The sequence below is a fragment of the Miscanthus floridulus genome, chromosome 19, assembly GCF_019320115.1.
Source record: "Miscanthus floridulus cultivar M001 chromosome 19, ASM1932011v1, whole genome shotgun sequence".
Taxonomy (NCBI): domain Eukaryota; kingdom Viridiplantae; phylum Streptophyta; class Magnoliopsida; order Poales; family Poaceae; genus Miscanthus; species Miscanthus floridulus.
Window position 1 is genome coordinate 30,740,102 of NC_089598.1, and position 20,126 is coordinate 30,760,227.

Consider the following 20,126-nt stretch of genomic DNA (forward strand, 5'->3'; position numbering starts at 1 on the left):
TCGCCCAATTCCTTCGGTAGAGATCAAGCAGCTCCGGCTTCTCTAGCGAAATGATTGTAGCAACACTGTTTAGCAGCTATTTCGTCTCTCCTCTCACAGAGTTGGTGGGAGCAGGTGATGCCAGCTTTTTCCAACTCCATTGGCTCCCACTGGCTCTGTGAGAGAGAGGAGAGAGGAAAGTAGCCCTTAGCTTTGTTCGACTGTCATTATAAGTTGGCTTAAGTTATTATATAATATTTTTCTCTTTCAACAAATTAATCATATAAATCAACATTAACGACTTATAGATCAGCCGAAAAGAGCCATGAGCCATTGGAGGAGCCAGAGCTGCTTGAATCTGTACCAAAGGAGGCCTACTTGACCTGCTATATGGGCCATGGGCTGTAACATTTGCTCCACTTGCCTGGAAATAAAGGAGCCACCAGGAGCATAAAAAAATATGGATAGCATATACTCGTTCGTTCCTCCTCTCAGCTCCTGTTCTTCTTCCTCTCTCCCCCTACCTCAAGCATCTCTCCTGATGTACTACCTCTAGTCAGTACTTCTCTATTTCCCTTGCTCTGCTTGCCTATCCCGAACTCTCTTTTCCGATGTATTGGATCTTCAGTACTTGTGCTTGCTTAAGTTGGTGTGCAACAGTTATAGTGATTGGGGTTCCACCGGTGGCTGCTAACAATCGGTATCAGATCCATTCGATTTTTCGGGGATATTTGTCATGGAGAGGGTATGGAAGACACACCAGAGCAGCAGGTCTGATCAGAGGGTGAACTGTTGCACGGGTGTTAACTCCAACAGTATTGCTTGCAAGGTGTCTGATGCAATTCCCACAAGCGATTTTGAGGGGTGGAGCCGTGGAGGTCACCTAACCGCATCCTCGAGGTTACCCTTCCAATGAAAGTCTGCTTCATCAAGTTTTTTGTCCATTTGGAGACGTGGAACAGGTGCATGTGTTTGGGGGATCAGATAATGTGTTTGCTCGGCTGTCAGCTAGACATCAAGTGGGGATCATCTCAGGATCGTAGCAACAACTTGTTTGTGAGCTGTTCTAACACCATGAATTCCTCTTGGTCCATGGCCAATGAGGACATACCCGACACTAGCCTTGTTATGTCTACAACACGGAGGATTGGAGTAGGATGGCCGATGCGTCGATAGGGGAAGAAGGCTCTGTTTGGTTGGCAGCCAGACCTCGCCACACCACGCCCTAGGTTTCACGCTAGAAGTTAGTCATGGTTTGGTTGGTTCCACCATTTGTGGCGCCGCCAGACTTGCATGCATGCGCCCAGTTCATTTTTGCAGAGCAGTTCGCCAATTGTGTAGCGAGCAAAACCTCCATCTAACTTTTGGCGGGACCGCATGTCAGTTGGGGCAGGTTGCGGTGACAAGCCAAACATGCCCAAAATCAGTGACTTATTTGGGACGGTTAGGCCTTTAATGGGTCGCTGTTGTCTGTTGGGCTGTGAGGCCCCTTCTTCAATCTCCACTCGGTCGCTCCTCGGCTCAACACACGGTAGCAAGAGGTGAGGAAGAAGGGGGTCTAGTGCGACCACGCTGGTAGCTGGAGCGGCCGCCCCACCATGCTCATAGGGTGGCTCCACCCCTGCAAACATGGATCTATAGATTCTTCTTAGTAATTTTAGTTAAAAAAATGGAAAAAGTCTACTTAACCTCCCATCTTTTATATTTGGTCTACTTCATCCCCTGAACTTTTCAAAACCATCTATTTTACCCCTGGGGTTTTTAACAGCGGTCGCTACAGTAACAACAGGTGTGCTACAGTAACAATGGGTTGCTACAGTGTCATTGTTTTGAATTTTCTTTTTAATTTATTTTCGGTGAATTTTTGAAAAATCATAGAAAAATCATAAAATGAAAAATCTAATTTTATTGGACTCCACATGAGTAGATCTACACAGTGAATATATAATACGGTATGCTTTAGTACAAATTTTTTTTGCAGCTTTAGATTAATTGAAAAATCCAATTTTGTCTATAATTAATTAGAATTTATCTATAACTAAGTTATGCATAGTCCAATGAGTACGAAATTTTTACTATAGTTCAAGCATACAATAATTAGCGTACCATAAAAATTTTACCACAATTGGACCATAGAAGCTACAGCTATGAATTATTCCAATTAATTACAGATAAAATTAGATTTTCTAATTAATCTAAGGCTACAGTAAAAATTTTGTACTAAAGCATACCATATTATATATTCACTGTGTAGATCTACTCAATGGAGTCCAACAAAATTATATTTTTTATTTTATGATTTTTCTATAATTTACTGTGATTTTTCAAAGATTCACCAAAAAATAAAAAAATTCAAACCCACATTACTGTAGCAACACAAGTTGTTACTGTAGCAGACCACCCAGGGGGTAAAATAGACGGTTTTGGAAAGTTCAGAGGGTAAAACAGACGGTTTCATAGTTGGGGGTGAGGTAGACCAAGTATGAAAGGTTGGGGGTTAAGTAGACTTTTTCCTTAAAAAAATCATCGGATCAATTAGAAATTTCATCTTCGTCTTATTTATTTCTGTATGTACTATTAATGGATCTTTACTAGGTAGGCCATGTTCGCTTGTCTTATAATCTGAATTTTTTAGCTTGTTTTTTCAGCAGGAACATTGTTTTTCTCTCACAACAAATTAGCCGGAACATTGTTTGGGCTTATTTTTTCAGCGAAGCGAACGGGGCCATAGAGCAGATGTATAATGGTAGTTTTTATCTTTTTTTTTCAAATAGGGTAGTTTTTACCTCTAGATAGAACAATACAGGTGCTAATCTTCGATTAAATCCTGGTCCGCCACTCTATGCACGCATGATGCCGGATGCCGTGGCCCGTGGCATCAGGCATCTGAACTCTGAAGCCATGCGGTCGCGGGCATGGCGATTGGGGATTGCGACGTCAGCCAGGTGCCACTTCACTTGACTCTACCTGCTCATGGTCTTCTAGAAGCTTGGCCGGCCACCCACCACGTAGCACACAGTACTGGTCACTGCTTCCTCACCCACGCAGCGACTGGGACGGTCTTCCACTCTTCCACGATCGTTGAGAAAAACACCGTTTATTCCTTCGCTGAAACAGAAACGCGAACAGGGCCTCTGTCACCTAATTGTCGTCAGGACCCCACTTTTCCACACCAACCCAAAGATCGTTACAGCAAATACATCATCGCCTCGACGCTCTTTGCGCTTGCGCGTCTGCACCACTACACCAACCGTTTGGTCCGCCGTTCCACCCGTTGGGAATTCCTCCCGCGCCGCACTAGTACATAGCACTAGCGTCCGTGTCCGAGCAAGACACGCACCGACGCTAATACAACGACGAGCACGACAGCATGGCGGCGGCGAACCCGGACACGGAGGTGCAGGCGGAGTTCCCGCCGCTGGTCCGCCAGTACAAGAGCGGCCGCGTCGAGCGGTTCTTTAACCCGGCCCCGCTCCCGGCCGGCACCGACCCGGCCACGGGCGTCGTGTCCAAGGATGTCGACGTCGACCCAGGCACGGGCCTCTGGGCGCGCCTCTTCCTCCCGCCCGGCAGCCACGGCAAGAAGCAGCAGCTCCCCGTCGTCGTCTACTACCACGGCGGTGCCTACGTGATCGGGTCGGCGGCCGACCCGTGGACGCACACCTACCTCAACGCGCTCGTCGCCAAGGCCGGCGTCCTCGCGGTCGCGCTCGAGTACCGCCTCGCGCCGAAGCACCCGCTCCCGACCGCCTACGAGGACTCGTGGGAAGGGCTCAAGTGGGTGGCCACCCACGCCGCCGCCGCGGGCGGCGGAGGACCGGTGGAGCCGTGGCTTACCGAGCACGGCGACTTCTCCCGCGTGTTCCTGGCCGGGGCCAGCGCGGGGGGCACCATCGCGCACTTGGTCGCCGTCCGTGCCGGCGAGCAGCAGGGCCACGGCGACCTCCTCGGGATGCGCGTCAGGGGGCTGCTGATAGTGCACCCCTACTTCAGCGGCGCGGCGGACATCGGCGACGAGGGGACGACGGGGAAGCAGCGCAAGGCGCAAGCCGACGCGTTCTGGCGGTTCCTGTACCCCGGCTCCCCCGGGCTCGACGACCCGCTCTCCAACCCGTTCTCGGAGGCCGCCGGCGGCAGCGCGGCGCGCGTCGCCGCCAACCGCGTGCTCGTCTGCGTCGCCGAGAAGGATGACCTCAGAGACAGGGGCGTCTGGTACTATGAGAGCCTCAGGGCAAGCGGCTACCCCGGCAAGGTGGAGCTGCTCGAGTCCAAGGGCGAGGGCCACGTCTTCTACTGCATGAACCCGCGCTCCGACAGGGCGCGGGAGATGGAGGAGCGCGTCCTCAGCTTCCTACGCATGTGAGCGACTCTGAGCGCGCGCCCGTGCAAAGCGTTCAACTACGCAAGTGAGATGGAATAATTTCACCGTTTCATATGTGGTGGTGTCTGAGACTGAGAGCTCGTCTAATCTGTTTGCCTAAAATTCATTGAAGTTTCGAAATGTATCTTACAGTCCCCCAAATTGCAAATTTACAACCTTCTGGACGTGTTCGTTTTAGGGAGTGTTCGGCTGCCATTATAAGCCGACTTATAAGGCATGGTACAGTGCTTTTCTCTCTCAACAAATTAGCCGTACAAATCAGTATAAGCGGCTTTACGAGCCGCCGAACATAACCTTAGCTTTTTGCTGACTTCAGTGGTGACTTCTGCCGGCGAGAAGATGAAACAAACAGACTAATTGTTAAGCTAGTTTTGAGAAAATAAACTAGAAACACTAAATTAACAGAAAAAACCACCAGCTAGACACTAAAAGCAAGATAGGAGCTTGTATTCCTCAGATGCCTGAATCTCAAGTTTTTTTCCAGGGGATGAACAGTAGCCATTCGATCTTTAATCCAATCATCCAGAAAAACAGCACTGTACATCTTTCTCTTCCTCTCATCAATCTCTCTCCTTGATTTCAGGCATCTGTAATATAGGAATCGTGAGCTTTTTTTTCAAAAAAAACAAAAACAAAAGACCAAAAGCTACGACTCAAACGCCCTAAATAAGGGAAAATAATTCTCCACAGAGAAAACACGGAAAAATACAATTCGAGCATCCGACAGAACGAATATATTATTTCGGCACTCAAACAACTTTCGGTGAATTACAATTGAAGTATCCAAATGATATAATAGCATAAAGAAAACTCTTATTCATCGTCTCGGTGTTCATTTCTTGATGAAAGCCACGATCCGCTCCTGGAGTTCAACGCCCTGCTCCGAGTCCAGCATGTCGAAGTGGAACGCGTGGCCGACGCCCTTAGACTCGAACAGCTCGACCTCGCCGGCGTACCCGCTGGCCTTGATCTCCCGGTGGTACCACAGCGCGCGCTCCTTGAGCAGGAAATCGTTCTCGGCCACGCACACCAGCACGCGCTCGCAGGGGATCCCGGCGGAGGCCTTGCGCGCCGCGTCGTCCACGAACGGGTTCACGCGCGCGTCGTCCAGCCCCACCGTCTCCGAGACCACGAACCGCCAGGTCCGGTCCATGAACGGCCGGATCTCGGGGCCGAACGCCATCTCGCCGCCCACGGCCTCGCTGCCCGTGAAGTACGGGTGCACCAGGGCGAGCCCGCGGATGGTGACGCCGTCGGGGAGCGCGCCGGCGGCGGAGGCCCGCACGGCCGTGTTGTGCGCGATGTTGGCGCCGGCGCTGCAGCCGGCCAGGAAGACGCGGGACAGGTCGGCGTGCTCCAGCAGCCACGGGTCCTCGCCGTCGCCGAGCGTCACCGCCCACCGCAGCGCCGCCCACGCGTCGTCGTACGCGGCGGGCAGCTTGTGCTCCGGCGCGAGGCGGTAGTAGCCAGACACGCCGATGGCGCCCGACCGGGCGACGAGGTCGTTGAGGTAGTTGTGCGTGCCCGGCCGCGCCGGCGAGCCGGCCACGAAGCCGCCGCCGTGGAAGTAGACAATCACCGGGATCTTGCCGGTGGCGCCCGGAGGGAGGTAGACGCGCGCGGAGGCGGGCCCGGCGCGGATGTCCTTGGAGACGACGCCGGTGGCGGGGTCCGTGCAGGCGGGGACGGTGGGGGCGCCGCCGGGGCGGTGGATGCGGCCGCTCTTGTACTGGCAGAGGTAGGGCTGGAAGTCGAAGACGACCTCGGAGTCGGGATCCATGGCTGCGGTCGGCGAGGAGGGGTTGGTGGCGGTGGCGTCGCCCATTTTGGTTGGGGGAGGAAACGAACTGGCTACCTAGGAGTGCAACACAGCGAGGCGAACAAACTCAGTTGGAGGCTCCACGAAGATATACAAAGGCTGCAGGTGAGGGTTGGTGAGAGTTGACTTGAATACAAAGGCACTTCAAGGCCGCGTTTAGTTCATCAGCCAATTCGGCGCCGCCCAAAAACGCGGGTACTGTAGCTACAGTACTATTTTGTTTTTATTTGGTAATAATTGTCCAATCGTTAACTAGTTAGGCTCAAAACGTTCGTCTCGTAGAGTACAACCAAACTGTGTAATTAGTTTTTGATTTCGATAATATTTAGTACTCCATGCATATACCGTAAGTTTGATGTGACGGAGAATCTTCTTTTTGCATAGTGCCAAATTCTGGAAATAAGGGGATCTAAACATGGCTCAAAGCGATTTTTGTGTCCCATGCGGTCCAGAACTTTGTCCATTTCGAAAAGTGATACCTTCCCATGTGGTTCAGAATCTTTTCCATTTAGAAAAAAAAATAGCACATTATGAATTTCCAAAAAATGCTACCGACAGCGATGCTTCATGCTACGGAGTACACAAGAACTCCACAGGAATTTCGAAAATTTAAATAAAATAAAATAAAAGCCTAAAATTATGCTCGCCAAGCGAAATGCAAGTACCATATGTATCATGTACTGCAACTGTTATACAACACCACAGTCATCAGCATAGCCAGACTTATTTTTTTATATATAAATCATCCCTGCTCTTGTACCACAGATATGTAACCACTTCCGCAAGTAGAATTCGTCACTTGTACAAATGCTTACTGTAGGAACATAGCAGCTTGATTAAAAAGTATGGTACAGCTAGTCGAGCAGATCCTCGATTACGTACATAGGATGGACATCGATCTGTCCTCCAGTTCAGGCAGTGTTCGTTTCGTCGTAAAAGATCGTGGATTATTTACTGCTGGCTGGTTTGGTGTGGGAGAAAAATACTGTTCCAACTTATAATCCACGATCGTATAGGATCGTATAAGCCCAGAGGAACAGGCTGTCATTTGGTTCAGGCACATACTACGCCTAAGATCCGTACAGTCATGAGCCTGTGAGCGTGTTACTTACTGCGTTTTGCACGGAGGCAAGTGTATCGACTGCGGTCTTTGTGAACCAGCTGATTCCAACCTTCACCCGGTGTTCATCCGTGGGCATTCTGAGGTAGTACACAAGCTTCCGAGCTGCAGAGCAAAGTTCAATTTCAGTTACGCATAGGTGAAAGTGAATGAGCATGCTTCAAAGTGTTCATACCAGCGTGTCCTAGAGGTCCTTCTAAGGTCAGCCCTTCAATGAAACTTGCTGTTACCGCGGCGTCATTTCTACCAAGCGTCATCATCTCACCAAGGTTTTGGAACCTGCAAAACATTCAGTATATTTGAGGTCTCCTATGGAGTTCAACCCTTCCTAGTACCTACTAAGATGTGGAATACTACTGGCAAGAAACTGAACAAATTAGCAATGCTGTGAATAAATGAACAAAGACACATTTGAACCTGAATGGCAGGAGAGGCCGATCATTTATTGCTGCCCAGAGATTCCATCCAGCAAAATCTGCTTGTTGAAAGGCAACCTAGGAGATCAGAGTTTCTTTAGTGACATGACTAGCAGTGCAGGCTTGCAGCACCAGCCTGAAGCAAAATCCAGCAAATCTCTTACCTGTGCAGTGGCTGGGAGGAGTTTGCCTGATGGATCCCTTAGAGCTGCTGAATCACCAATCGCAAATGTCCGGGGATGGCCTTTTACTTGAAGGGTTTCCTCTGTCTCCACCTGTCCCCGACCATTCAAAGGAATAACATAGGGAGCATCAGGAGGCTGTAACCGGGGAATCTGAGATGTTGAACCCACTGTCCACAGCACCAAATCGGCCTCAAGAGTCTGGCCTTTGAGGCCTCTTTCAGCAGGTTGAAGGTCCAAAATTAGTTTCCTATGATCACCGTCAACTTCAGAGTATGTAACTGTGCTACTTGAATCATCAGATGTAGAAGCCTCTTTAATGCAGGTCACAAAATATCCCAAGAAAAGCTGAATATTCCGAGACTCAAGAACCTGATGAGAAAGTAGTGGAACCAAAATTTCTTTAGTGATTAGCTGATAGCCCAAAAATATAATTTCCTCAACTGAAGAAGTACAGATATGAAAACAATATCATCATCGGCAAACACTGCTATGTAAAATAGTAAAGGAAGAGCATGACTTCTCCATGTTGTCTTGCATGGGAATATAGGATACAAAAACAACCCGAAGGAAATGTATTGTTTGGTGACATGTTACAAAAGGTGAAGGGATTTGTATGATAAGGATAGCAACATTGCACTAAAGCTACAATCCTTCAACTGGATCAGAATTCAGACACGAGATGACCCCACAGCATTCAAATGGAATATGAAATCAATTATAATTTTAATAGAAAGCTGACCAGAACAGTTCATTATGTATGTATAGAACCTTTTAGCTTCTTACCTTCAGAGCAACATCACGATTTCCTTGTGGAGCAGTGGGACATATGGTTGTTTGAACATTTATTGCCTTTACAGTCCCGGTGTTTTTTAATCTCTCAGATATAGTCGCAGCTAATTCAACACCGGAATAGCCCAACCCCACAATTGCCACCTCAATAGTAGGGGAACTCTCACCAAACCTTTTCCTCTCTAGCATTTTCAACTTGCTTTCAACCCTCTGCAAAATAAATTTATGAAATAAACAACACGAGAATTTGATAGTCGTGGACTCATGGATGAGTATTTGAGCTATTTATGCACAACAGGATCTACAATACTAGAAATAGCTAATAGCAGCCATAATAACAAATGCATGATGATATACAAATAATTGACCCTATTTTTTTTAAAGTATTGAGTTATTTCAAAAAGTATGATTCACTTGTTACATAGGTTGTCAGAACAAAGGCATTAGGAAAAAGATTGATGATCATGGTCTCATTGTAAGATAATCTGCTGCTCCCTTTTTATCTTTTGCTGCAGCAGAGAGTTGGTATTTTGGTCAGCTCTTGCTGTCCATTTATAATACTGTAGGAGTATGGCAATAGGCCAACTATGTAGTGGCATACATCAGCCATGTAGTAGTAGTTGGGGGCTGAGATCAGCCATGTACTAGTGTACCATAGTTGGTACTAGACTTGTATATATACTAGGACTTTCTTGTATATATACTAGGACTTTCTTGTATATATACTAGGACTTGTATATATACTAGGCAATGCAATGGAAGAATCAGTTCAGTTTCCTGCACTTGTGCCTGTGCAGTACTTGTTTAGTGTGCTGTGCTCACCCTTCTCCTACCTCTAGCCGTGAGTTGTGAGTGTGGTGTGTGAGTGAGCTGATTGCTCACCTCTGCAGGTGGCTGGATTGCCAACACTCATGGACCCACGGTTGAGAAATTAAGCTATCTATGCACTATGCTGCACAATAGGATCTGTAATCCCTGAAACAGCTAATGCAACTATATCAACAAATTCATGACATATATCAAATAGTGGCCCCCAATGTTAATATTGATTATAGTTTTTGAAAAATAATTGATTCCGTTAATCAAAGACACATTACAGAGATGACAGTAGTAGACTTCCATTGGAAATTTGTAGCTCAGTCTCATTGGGCATGGAGTGGCATGGAATAAACCTAACACATAAGGAACATTATGAACCTGTGTCGACCCCCTAGCTTGTTTTGCTAATCTAACTGTTGCTCGTTTAGAACTCTTGTATGATTCACTTGTTGCAGCAGTAGATTTTACAGGCTAATATTAGTAGTTCCAACAATAGATTAGTTTGCAATAAGTATATATACAATTTCATGAGACGATTTGTGCTTACCAAAGCATCCTCTAATGTCGTGAAAGGAATTGCATAATCAGCTGAACCGGGAACAACATCAATTTTAGCTTCAGCCCCTAAAGCTAGAATGAGCCTGGCTGCCCATTCCAAAACAAATGTCAGCAACAAGATTATTGTAACTAGACAGCAAAGAACTTTAATCTAGCCATCTACATAAATAAAGTAGTTCTACATGTTATTGTTGTGTTCTATGGTTCCCTATTATTAATTATTGACAATCTACTCGTTAAATAAAAAAATCCATTCATATCATGATTCAGGAGTGGCCCGAACGAATGGACCAATGCTACATGGTTATCAGAAAAAAGGGACAGAGTTCAGGCAATCCTAGGTTCACATTAAAAGTTAGTGAGACAGACACTGGTACTTATTTTACATAATCTAAAAACTATGTAGCAGCAAATAACAACTTGCTCTTATGTTTCAAAAACAAATATCCTTAAACATATCTTAAATGAAAAAAATGAACTATAGCAAACTACTTTAAAATTGCTCCTAAAAGGAAGCCTTGGACTTGACAGCCACTGCAATCATGTAGAATTTATTATTCTTACCAATCATATTCAATGACAGTGCCACTTTCCAGATGAACAACTCCACCAGTGCATGGTTCTCCAGGTCCTCTTCTAAAGTGATCAGCAGGGCGCAGAAGCTTTACACTATCTCTCACAAATTGAACACTTGTGTTTTTCAGCAACTCTATAAAAGATGGAGCTATCTCCCAGACATCCACTTCTGGCAACCAGATCAAATAGCAACAGTTTGAAATATGAAAACATGTGAAAAGGAATAATCAAAATAATTTATACAATTGAAACAGAAGTACCTCCTGATAATAGCTCATACAACATGGGTTTAAATACAAATTTATCAGATTGATCAACCAGAAGAACCTGTAATTTGTGTTTCTTTATTAGTAAACTATTACAGTATATGAGTATAATAAACGAAATAGAAGATTACAGAAGACGCCATCATGAAATCATAAGACCCATAAGAAAGGGTCACATAAAATCCCATGAAGAAAATTTATGCAGTTCATAAGGAGTGTAATTTCTACCAGTTCAAGATAAAGGGAATTTAGAAGAGCATCATCATTTTACCTGAGGCCTCTTATCATTGGGCCACACAAGAGAATCAAGTCTTAAAGCAGTGTACAGGCCTCCAAATCCACCACCTAAAATGCACACTCGTGGTCTCTGAAAATAAGTATTAAAAAAACACATTCAGTAACAGCAATATAAATCTATAGTCAGAATAACTATATTAAAAATCCAGCTGCCCTAAATCGTAACAAACAACTATCCTCAGCAAGGCTCACATAAATGAGAGCAAAATATTCCCTGGTCCATAAAAAAGAACAAAAACTATGTATTACTAGTAGTGTTTATCAAAAGCTGTATGTCATGAGTTGCAAATGCATTTATACTAAATTTTTTGTCCGAATGATGTACACCTAAGTCTAGTCTCTTGTGATTGTAACATAGTAACATTCCCCACAAATTATCAGTGCATTAGCCATTAGCCATTAGAGTAGGTGAGTCTAAGGAGAACTGACTCAATACTCTGACCACAGTAGGTGAGTCTAAGGTGAACTGACTCAATACTCTGACCACATACAGATAACTACCAACTCGTGAATAGGTGAAAGAAAATATCAAGAACAGCAGGCAATCTTAAGTTGTTGATAGCCCAAATCAGTCAACCTGCTTATCTGGCCAAGAGTATAACGGCAATGGTGCTACTGCTTCATCAGTCGATGTAGACCGAGCAAAACCACCATCACCAGAGCCACTTGAAGCCATGCACCTAAACAGCCTTGATGGCAGCGCAAACATATTTGAAACACCAGCACCAATTGTCCATGAGTTCTTCCACAGATTCCTACTTCCTGTCAGGAACCAAAGCATAACTGATTAAGGAGCCAAACAATATTTAGCTAGATGAATTCGTACCAATTGTCAAACTGAATACAAAAGTACTGCGAAATGCAACTAAATAATGCCAGGAGCTTTGCTGTCCTACGAATGTGAAACATAGGTTCGAATAACTACAGTAGAACCCAAAATCTATCAAGCGAGCCCATCTAGTTCAAATGCTTCCATTTCCATCTGACTTGAGATCAGACTTTAAGACATGGTTAGACTATCAGAAGAAACAGTGCAAGCAATAACATCAGAGCAAAAATTCAAAAGTATTCTCGTTGGTAAGCTAAGTAAAACATGAGAGCCCAATATTCAAAGTATTCTCCTAGTCCCAGCTAAGCTAAATCGTGGCCCGGTATGCGCATTGATCAGCACCTGTTAACCATAGGACGTAAAGCCCCAACATCGGGGAAACAAACCCACTAGGCAGGCAGCAAGCGAACAGGGAAATCAGATAACCACGAAATCTAGAGGTGAGAGGGAGCTCGTGGACCTCACCAAGCGCGAAGCGCGGCCGCGCCGGGGTGGGCACACGCGGCCCGGCGATGTGCGACGGGCGGCTCCACGGCGCCGCGCGGCAGCTCATCGGCGGGGTGCGGACGAGCGCGCGAGACGTGGCGGTTGTCGGGGCCGACGATAGGGGAACAGAAGCGAGAGGACTGAGGAAGCGGAAGACAGCCAGCGACGAAAGGCGAGAGACAGGGAGCCTTCCTCCCCTGAGAAAAGGGCGATGGTACGATGGGCTTTGCGTGGGCTCGAAGTGGATACCTTACCAGGCCACCACTGGATTGGCAAAACATTTGGATCTATCGTAAATATAAAGAGTTTGTTTAATAAGGAGAAAAAAAAATCAAGGAGGTATTATTGGGGAACCCAATTACGAACGGAAATGATTCAACTGGGACATCTGTCCGTGACTCATGTCTGGATGCGGCTCTCAGGAGCAGCCCAAACCAAAAAAAAAAAAAAAAATCTCCACTCCCTTGTGCTTATCCGTCTCCTCTCCAACTCCTTCGTGCTTATCCGCTAGGCCCCAGAGCAACGTGGCCGCTAGTTGTCCGCGCTCCTTTCTCCACCGTGCGCTCCTCCGCTACCGAGCCGTGCCCCATTGCCGGCCGTGTCGCGCGCCCGTTCCAGACACCTATGCCGCTCTCTCCCTCGCTGTCCGTCCGTCGGTCTCCCATCGCTATAGCGCACGTCGCTGACCCCGCCATGGCCGTTGGGGCGCATGTGCCATGGTGCCTCAAGTCTTTCCCAGCCGAGCCAAGGGCACTCACGAGCGCGATGGTGTTGGTGGTGCTCGCGCGCCGTGGCTCACCGCCGGCTCCAACCCCGATGGCCGGAATTGACCAGCCCACCCTTCCCCTCCCAGATGTATGTTGCAATTGTTTCATCTTGATGTTGCAAAAGTAGATCGAGGGATGTTGCATATGTTGCAAGTTTTTTCAGAGGCATGTTGCAAGCGTTTATTCAAAATGTTTCATCTATTTTCCAGATGTATGTTGCAATCGTTTTTTATCTGGATATTGCATATGTTGCAACATTATGTTTCCAAATGTTTCAGTTGTTTCAACCTTATGTTGTAGCAAGCTGTTTCGTGTTGTAAGTTGCAAGTGTTCTGTTTTGGATGTTTCATGTGTTTCACACACACGTTGCAAAAGCATGTTTCCAAATGTTTCATTTGTTTTCAGTCTTATGTTGCATTTATGTTGCAAGTGTTTCATATTGTTCGGCTGGGGCCGAGCCGGGGGCCGGCGGGCGGATGGGGGTGCTGCGGTCGGGGCATGCTAGGGGCGTGCTCGTCCTCAGTTGCTCATCCTAGTTCCTGAGTGCCGCCCGCACATAGAGAGAGAAGGGGGTCAGGGCGATCGGCAGAAGAAAAGATGGGGGCATAATGCGCGCGTGGGGCAGGCCGAAGGTGGACGGAGGGCGGGTTTCGGTGGTCTTGTAGCTAGGAGGTGGGCCATGGTTCGGTTCGCTGAGCATCCGGACGCGCTGCGGGTGTCCGAGCTCGAGTGCCTCCAAATTACGAACCCAATTATTTTGCTCAGGCCATTGCCCGAGCGTTAGACTCGTCTTTTATCTTCGCCAGGTACCTATGCGTTGGAAAACTCGTTGATTTCGTTCCATCCTAATCTCCAAGGAAATGACAAATGAGTATGTGAGTGATTTTTCTTTAAGCTCTTTCATGGCACAATGGTGGATTGGTGGTGTAAGTCACATTAGTCCACTATTGCAAGACACTCAGATCCCAGTCCCAAGCCCACGGTCGAAGGCTTTAAGCCGTGGTTGCTGCAGCCAGTCAGCAACTAGAGATCAGAAGTTCAGAACCGTTGTGTCACTGTGTGTACTGCATGTAGCGAGAAGCTGGTGTGCAATCTCCAACCTGATCGAAACCGCAACATACGTGAAGCGATGAACCATGGCTCAAACCTAACGATTCTTCAATCCGAATCTTTCTTTTTTCGATCAATCCACCTACTTAAAATAATTCTATGAAACGGCTGACAGCGTAACGTAAATATACCCCTGACAGGCCAGGGGGAAAAGAACACGGGGAAAGAGTATATTCCTGTTCGTTTGATCGTTTACGTGGCTTATAAACCGACTGATGCTGTTTTATTGTGAGAGAAAAAATATTGTATCATGGCTGATAAATATGGCCGATACAAAACTTGCAACCGATTAGGCGGCCGCGCGCATCTATAATACTACTAATAAAACAAATCTTATCTTAGTTGGCCTTGGAAGCGTATTGGGAGTCAACAGGGACTAGTCAATGCCGAAAGGTGGTTAGGGACGGCGCTGCCGCCTGCCGGAGAAGAAAACGACGGCAATACGTCCCCGCGAGGACAGCGCGCAGCCCAGAGCGGACGTCGGTCGTCGAAATGCCGCCTCCTACTCCTAGCCTTCCACGCCTTATCGCGGGCAGCAGGCACCAGGCAGGACAAACGCCGGGACATGCGGTGGCTAACCTCGACTCGGCCAACTTGCGGTGCCTCGTCGACTCCGACGTGCAGGCGAGCAAGGCGGGCAGAGACATGCCGGCCGCCGGCGCGTTGATGCCGCGTCATGCTATTGACTTTTTTTTTTCAAGTGAGTACTAGCGATATTTTATCAGCTGAAGAATTACAGGAAATGTATGTGCTCAGAGTCGGGGAACACCGGGCACCCGCAAGATGACAGTTGGAAACTTCATGCTTGACTTCATTGCTTGTCAAAAAAAAAGTTTTTGTCATGCATTGTTTCAGGATACTTATTATCTCGTAAAAATGCTATAGTTTATTTCAAAACTCCTCAAATTCAACCCAGCATTAAAGGACAAGGAAAGGTCGAAATGCTTAGTCATCTTTACAATCTTGAATCTTCGTTTAACCCATGTTGACCTGTAAACATTTCCATGCTCAATATCAATTCTGTCTGAATAAACTGATTAATAATGCTTTTAATGAGTTCATGTTCCACGAAATGAAAAAAAACAGGTATAGTCAAGTGATTAGCGGTCTGTTCGCTTGAACTACTTTTCAACAAAATCAGCCTATTTCAGCTTATTCTCCCTCATAAACACTGTTGAATTAGCCGAAACCGGCCGGCTTAACGACCAGCCGAAAGCCCTAGGATCCTAAATATCAATTTGGTCTGAATACACTGATTAATAATGCATTTAATGAGTTCGTGTTCCACGAAATAAAAAAAGCAGGTAGATTCAACTGATTAGGATCGTAAAACGCCTCTTATTTAGGAAAAGGCCTTCTGCGCTCAAGGAAGGAAATGATGCAAAAAGATATGACAGCGAAGCACGCGAAATGTTTGTGAGCTTCCATAGAAAACCGCATTTGTTCGGTCAGAAGTATTTTCATTTCCTTGATGACGTGGCCACGGAGTCGACCTCTTTGCTTGCCGTTTCAACGGATCATAGACTTCAGAACGCGGGACGTTTCAATTCCCCCGCCCTAAAAGAACTTCATAAAAAACACTTCAATTTAAATTCCCTAGGAAATATACTCCTGGAAGTGCAGAGCACGAACTTCATTTAAAAAACACTTTAATTTAATAACTCCCTAGGAGTAAGAGATGTTTTGAATTGTTTCCTGTGGAATTTGTATCCTACAAAAAAATTAAGGACTACTGCGTTACAAACAGAGCAGGGCCTTGACAGCACGACACCGAGGTATACATCGATGGAAGCTGATCCCAGTAATCAGCGGTAAATTAACAGGCGTGGCGCCATTAGCGCCGCACCAAATCAGGAGCTACCTGTGAAAGGAAGTACAGACACGAGCTTCCTTTGACGAGGAAACGGCCATCTGTTTCCTACCGTATCATATTTTATCTTCCAGAATCCGTGTCGTCATTAGCGAAGGCTTTAGGAAAAGGCACGCATTAGTCCATCAAAATCACGTTAGACAAAGCGGTTGTTTATATTATACTAGTAGCTCGCAACAGCAGATCACCATCACAGTCTCACCAGCCTATCCCTTAAGACGAGCACATAAAACATGGGTACTTTGGTCCAAATGGCTTACCTTCACCTGTACTTCCAATGGACGAAATTTGTCGGCAAAGCACGAGCACGAAGATGAAACCGATAGCGTCAATTAAAAAGCGATCTCTCAGTCGTCAGAATTCGGCTCAAATGTTTCAAGAGTCTGTCTCAAATGGTAAGGATTTTCAGAAAACAGCAACACATATTTCTTACTTTTGGCAAATACTCCGTATATATAGAATATAACGTTAAAAATATCAGAAAATAAGCTCTCAAATTCCTCTGTCCCGAACGTGCTTCACTGTCATGTTTTCTCTATTATTAGATATAAATAAAACTTCCTATACAAATCGATCTCCTCTTATTTACTATATATATATATATATTTTCATCCAGCACGTATTCAGATCGTTCTCAATTCCAGTCTTCCCCTGCAGGCCCTGCTTCCTCCCTGCTTCCTCCCGATTTCCTTGGCTTCGCTTCTCTCCATCTCCATCTCCATCTCCATCTCCATCTCCATCCCTCACCACAGCTCTTAAACCAGCGGCAGCCACCACCAGAGACTCTCCAAGTCCGAAAAGCCAACCAAAGACCACCGAAATGGAGCCGAGGATGATGGCTCCCGCGTCGCCGCCTCCGAAGGACTTCCGGCTAGACAGCGCGGCCACCAGCCCGTACGCCACGGCGCCGTCCAGCCCGCGCGGGTGCCTTGTCCCCTCCGACGAGGGAGCCGCGGGCGGCGGGCTGTTCCTGACGGCGCCGCCGTCGCCGAACCCGTTCGACCTCCTGCCGCCGGCCGCCACCCCGCGCCTCACCGACGCCAACCCGTTCGACCTCTTCCAGCACTTCACCAGCGCGCCCGCCAGCCCCCGGCGCGCCGCGGCCATTTACGCCCACTTCGCCGAGGGCAACGGCAGCGACGGTGGGCCCGACGGTGACGACGGCGACGAGGAGTTCCAGCCGCGCCGGTCGTACGCGACGGGCGGATCGTCCGTGCCGTTCGACTGGGAGGAGAGGCCTGGGACGCCGAAGCGGGGGCTTGGCGGGGGCGTGGCCGCCAACAAGGCGGCGTGGGACACGGAATTCGAGTTCGGCACGCAAGTTGGCAAGGCCGCGCCGGTGGAGACGCTTACGACGGCCGACGAGCTCTTCGAGAAGGGCAAAATCAGGCCTTTGAAGCCGAAGCCCAACACGGCCGACGAGCCCAAGGTTCGTCCGTTGAAGCCGCCGCCCGGGCTGCTCGACGGCGGGAGCGTCTCGTCGTCGCCGCGGTCGCCGATGGCCAGAGTTGCCATGTTGTCGCCGCGGCGGAGGAGCAGGGTCGGCTCCGGTGTCGACTTCGACCCGTTCGCCGCCGCGCTGCTGGAGGCAACCAAGGCGCCAGCGCCATCCCCGCTCGGCGGCAAAGATGACAAGGGCAGTGCCATCGCCGGCTCGCCGCCCAAGAAACTGGCCTCGCGTACCGCGTCGTGGTCGAGGAGCGCCGGGTGGAGAAGGTGGCGGCTCAGCGACCTCCTCCTGTTCCGGAGCTCATCCGACGGCGGTCGTGTCAACAAGCAGGAGCACCCCGACATGAAGGCAGTGCGACAGCTCGACTTGCCCGTCAAGAAGGCGAGCGCGCAGCCGGCGGTGACGATCAAAGCCAGCGCAAAAGGCGGCGACATGGTCAAGGACTGGAAGCGGCATGGCAACAGGAACGCGGCCGCGGCGGCGGTGAACGTCGCCGGGTGCGCTCGGCTGAGCCCGCTGCAGCGGCTGGCCAAAGGGCTCGGCGCGTACTCGTGGCACCACCACGGCATGGCGCCGCCGGCAAACAAAGGGTGAAGAATCATAGCGTCATTTTGCCGTATTTCTCTGCCCGGTTATCTGTTCATACAAGATGTATCTTCTTTTTGCATAGTGTGAAACAATATACAAGTGCAATTTGCATCCAATACTGCTTTTGGTATTGGTTTCTCACTTTGTGGAGCTTGACTGTATTATCATCGTGTACTATTTGCATAACTAGCAAACGTGTCGGTGAGGCTGTGCATGCTTTCAACTCAATATATTGCACTCAACTCAATATATCTAGGAATCATACTTTATACTACTTTATACTGGACACGAGTTGTTATAACTTGTAGGAATACGGATTCGTGAGTTCAGATCTCATAAGAGAGACTGAAAACATGATGACACTTTGAGAAATAAATAAAAGGTGGACAGAAGAATCACTTAACTCTTTAATATCAATTGAATTAGATATAGATATAAATATATAATGGATAGATATACGTATAGAATAGATAGATATATTTATTTTTTAGATAAAGAGATATATATAGATATAGATATAGATACAGAATACACCTCTGTCTCATATAAAGTGATGTTATGGGAACGTATCGGTCAAACTTTTTCAAATTAATTTAACTAGGTTTGTAGATAACATCAGCAACATTTGTATCTCCAATAAGTTTATTATGGTAATATATTCAATAATCTATCTAATGATACTAATTATGTCTCATAAATATTAATATTTTCTTCTATATTGTTCAGAGTTAAAATTGTTTAACTTCTTGGGAAGTGAAAATGACATCTTTTTATGGGACGGAGGGTAATAGATATGATATAGATATAGATATGGACTTAGATATTATAAGGCCACCCGCAATGGTATAAACCGGTTAGTAGCTCTAAGCCAACTTCTTCAATAGTATTAACTTTTAGTGCATAGGTCATAACATGGATGACCCCACATGGCACTATTATATGATCTTAAAATACGTGTATGAGCTTAGCTCTTGATCAATAGCTAGCTTTTCTCTCTCTTCCATTAAAATATGAAAAAAAAATGCTTAGAGCTAGTTTATGAGTCCCCATTACGAGTGCCATAAGATAGATTATATGATGATGAGAGACAATTGTTAATTATTATGGATTAATGTGCCCTTGACCATTGGCATGTTCGTCTTCTTTTCTTGAAACCTGTGATAAAGTTAGATTCTGCCTCCACAATAGTGCTTCAATTATGATCAAAATGTACCATGCTTATCATCATAAAAGACTGCACATACAGCTACAGTAGCTGTGCTGCTCTTGAGACGTTTCTTTGATCGCGGGATCCCTTGGGCTTCTCACCTATAGCATAAACAACCCATACAACCATACTGATATGGAACGTTCTGCGTGTATTGGGGGATATGGACAAGGATGCCCAAGAACAGCCGTAAAACTAAAATTAGCTGATGAGAGGTTGACATGGATTTAGTATGGTTTTGCTCTCTTCATTTTTAGTTTTCTTCTTTAGGGATTCCATTTCTTATCCGGTCTTATTTCCAAATGTTAGTTCTAATAACTACTCGCTGATTTTATTTAGCGAGTTATTTTCATTAGACATGTCTAGGCAAGTGTGAAATAGTGCACGATAGAATCGAGCCATAATACCATACAATACAATAGGCAATGGTGAATGCAGGCCTTATCCGCCTCTCCTTCCTCTTCACCTATGTCCAAAACTTGCAGACTGTTTGCTTAGGTTTCCTAAGAGTTTTTGGACCTCAGCTTTCGGACTTTCCAAAAGCAAAAAAGCTTCCGGAAGCCAAAAGCCACATGCTCATCAAAGTGAGCTTTTGAGTTTTTGGTTTGTCGGAG

At 46.8% G+C, this 20,126-nt stretch overlaps 3 protein-coding genes across 3 annotated transcripts; 2 read left to right on the top strand and 1 right to left on the bottom strand.

Annotated features, from left to right (window-relative positions):
* The first annotated feature begins 3,193 nt into the window (after positions 1-3,193).
* On the top strand, positions 3,194-4,900 carry LOC136529279 (2-hydroxyisoflavanone dehydratase-like). Its single transcript, XM_066522361.1, has one exon. The coding sequence runs from the start codon at positions 3,350-3,352 to the stop codon at positions 4,340-4,342; it is 993 nt and encodes a 330-aa protein (XP_066378458.1). The 5' UTR covers positions 3,194-3,349; the 3' UTR covers positions 4,343-4,900.
* Positions 4,901-5,071: 171 nt separating this feature from the next.
* LOC136529278 (alternative NAD(P)H-ubiquinone oxidoreductase C1, chloroplastic/mitochondrial-like) lies at positions 5,072-12,675 on the bottom strand. Its single transcript, XM_066522360.1, has 12 exons — positions 12,500-12,675; positions 11,783-11,967; positions 11,180-11,275; positions 10,903-10,969; positions 10,631-10,811; positions 10,056-10,149; positions 8,684-8,899; positions 7,880-8,269; positions 7,717-7,793; positions 7,475-7,578; positions 7,292-7,404; positions 5,072-6,215 (listed from the first exon to the last, which is right to left on the bottom strand). Exons 1-12 carry the CDS (start codon positions 12,585-12,587, stop codon positions 5,193-5,195), a joined length of 2,634 nt encoding a protein of 877 aa, XP_066378457.1. The 5' UTR covers positions 12,588-12,675; the 3' UTR covers positions 5,072-5,192.
* A 4,297-nt stretch (positions 12,676-16,972) lies between these two features.
* On the top strand, positions 16,973-18,552 carry LOC136528448 (uncharacterized). The gene has a single exon (XM_066521408.1). The coding sequence runs from the start codon at positions 17,088-17,090 to the stop codon at positions 18,309-18,311; it is 1,224 nt and encodes a 407-aa protein (XP_066377505.1). The 5' UTR covers positions 16,973-17,087; the 3' UTR covers positions 18,312-18,552.
* Positions 18,553-20,126: the final 1,574 nt, after the last annotated feature.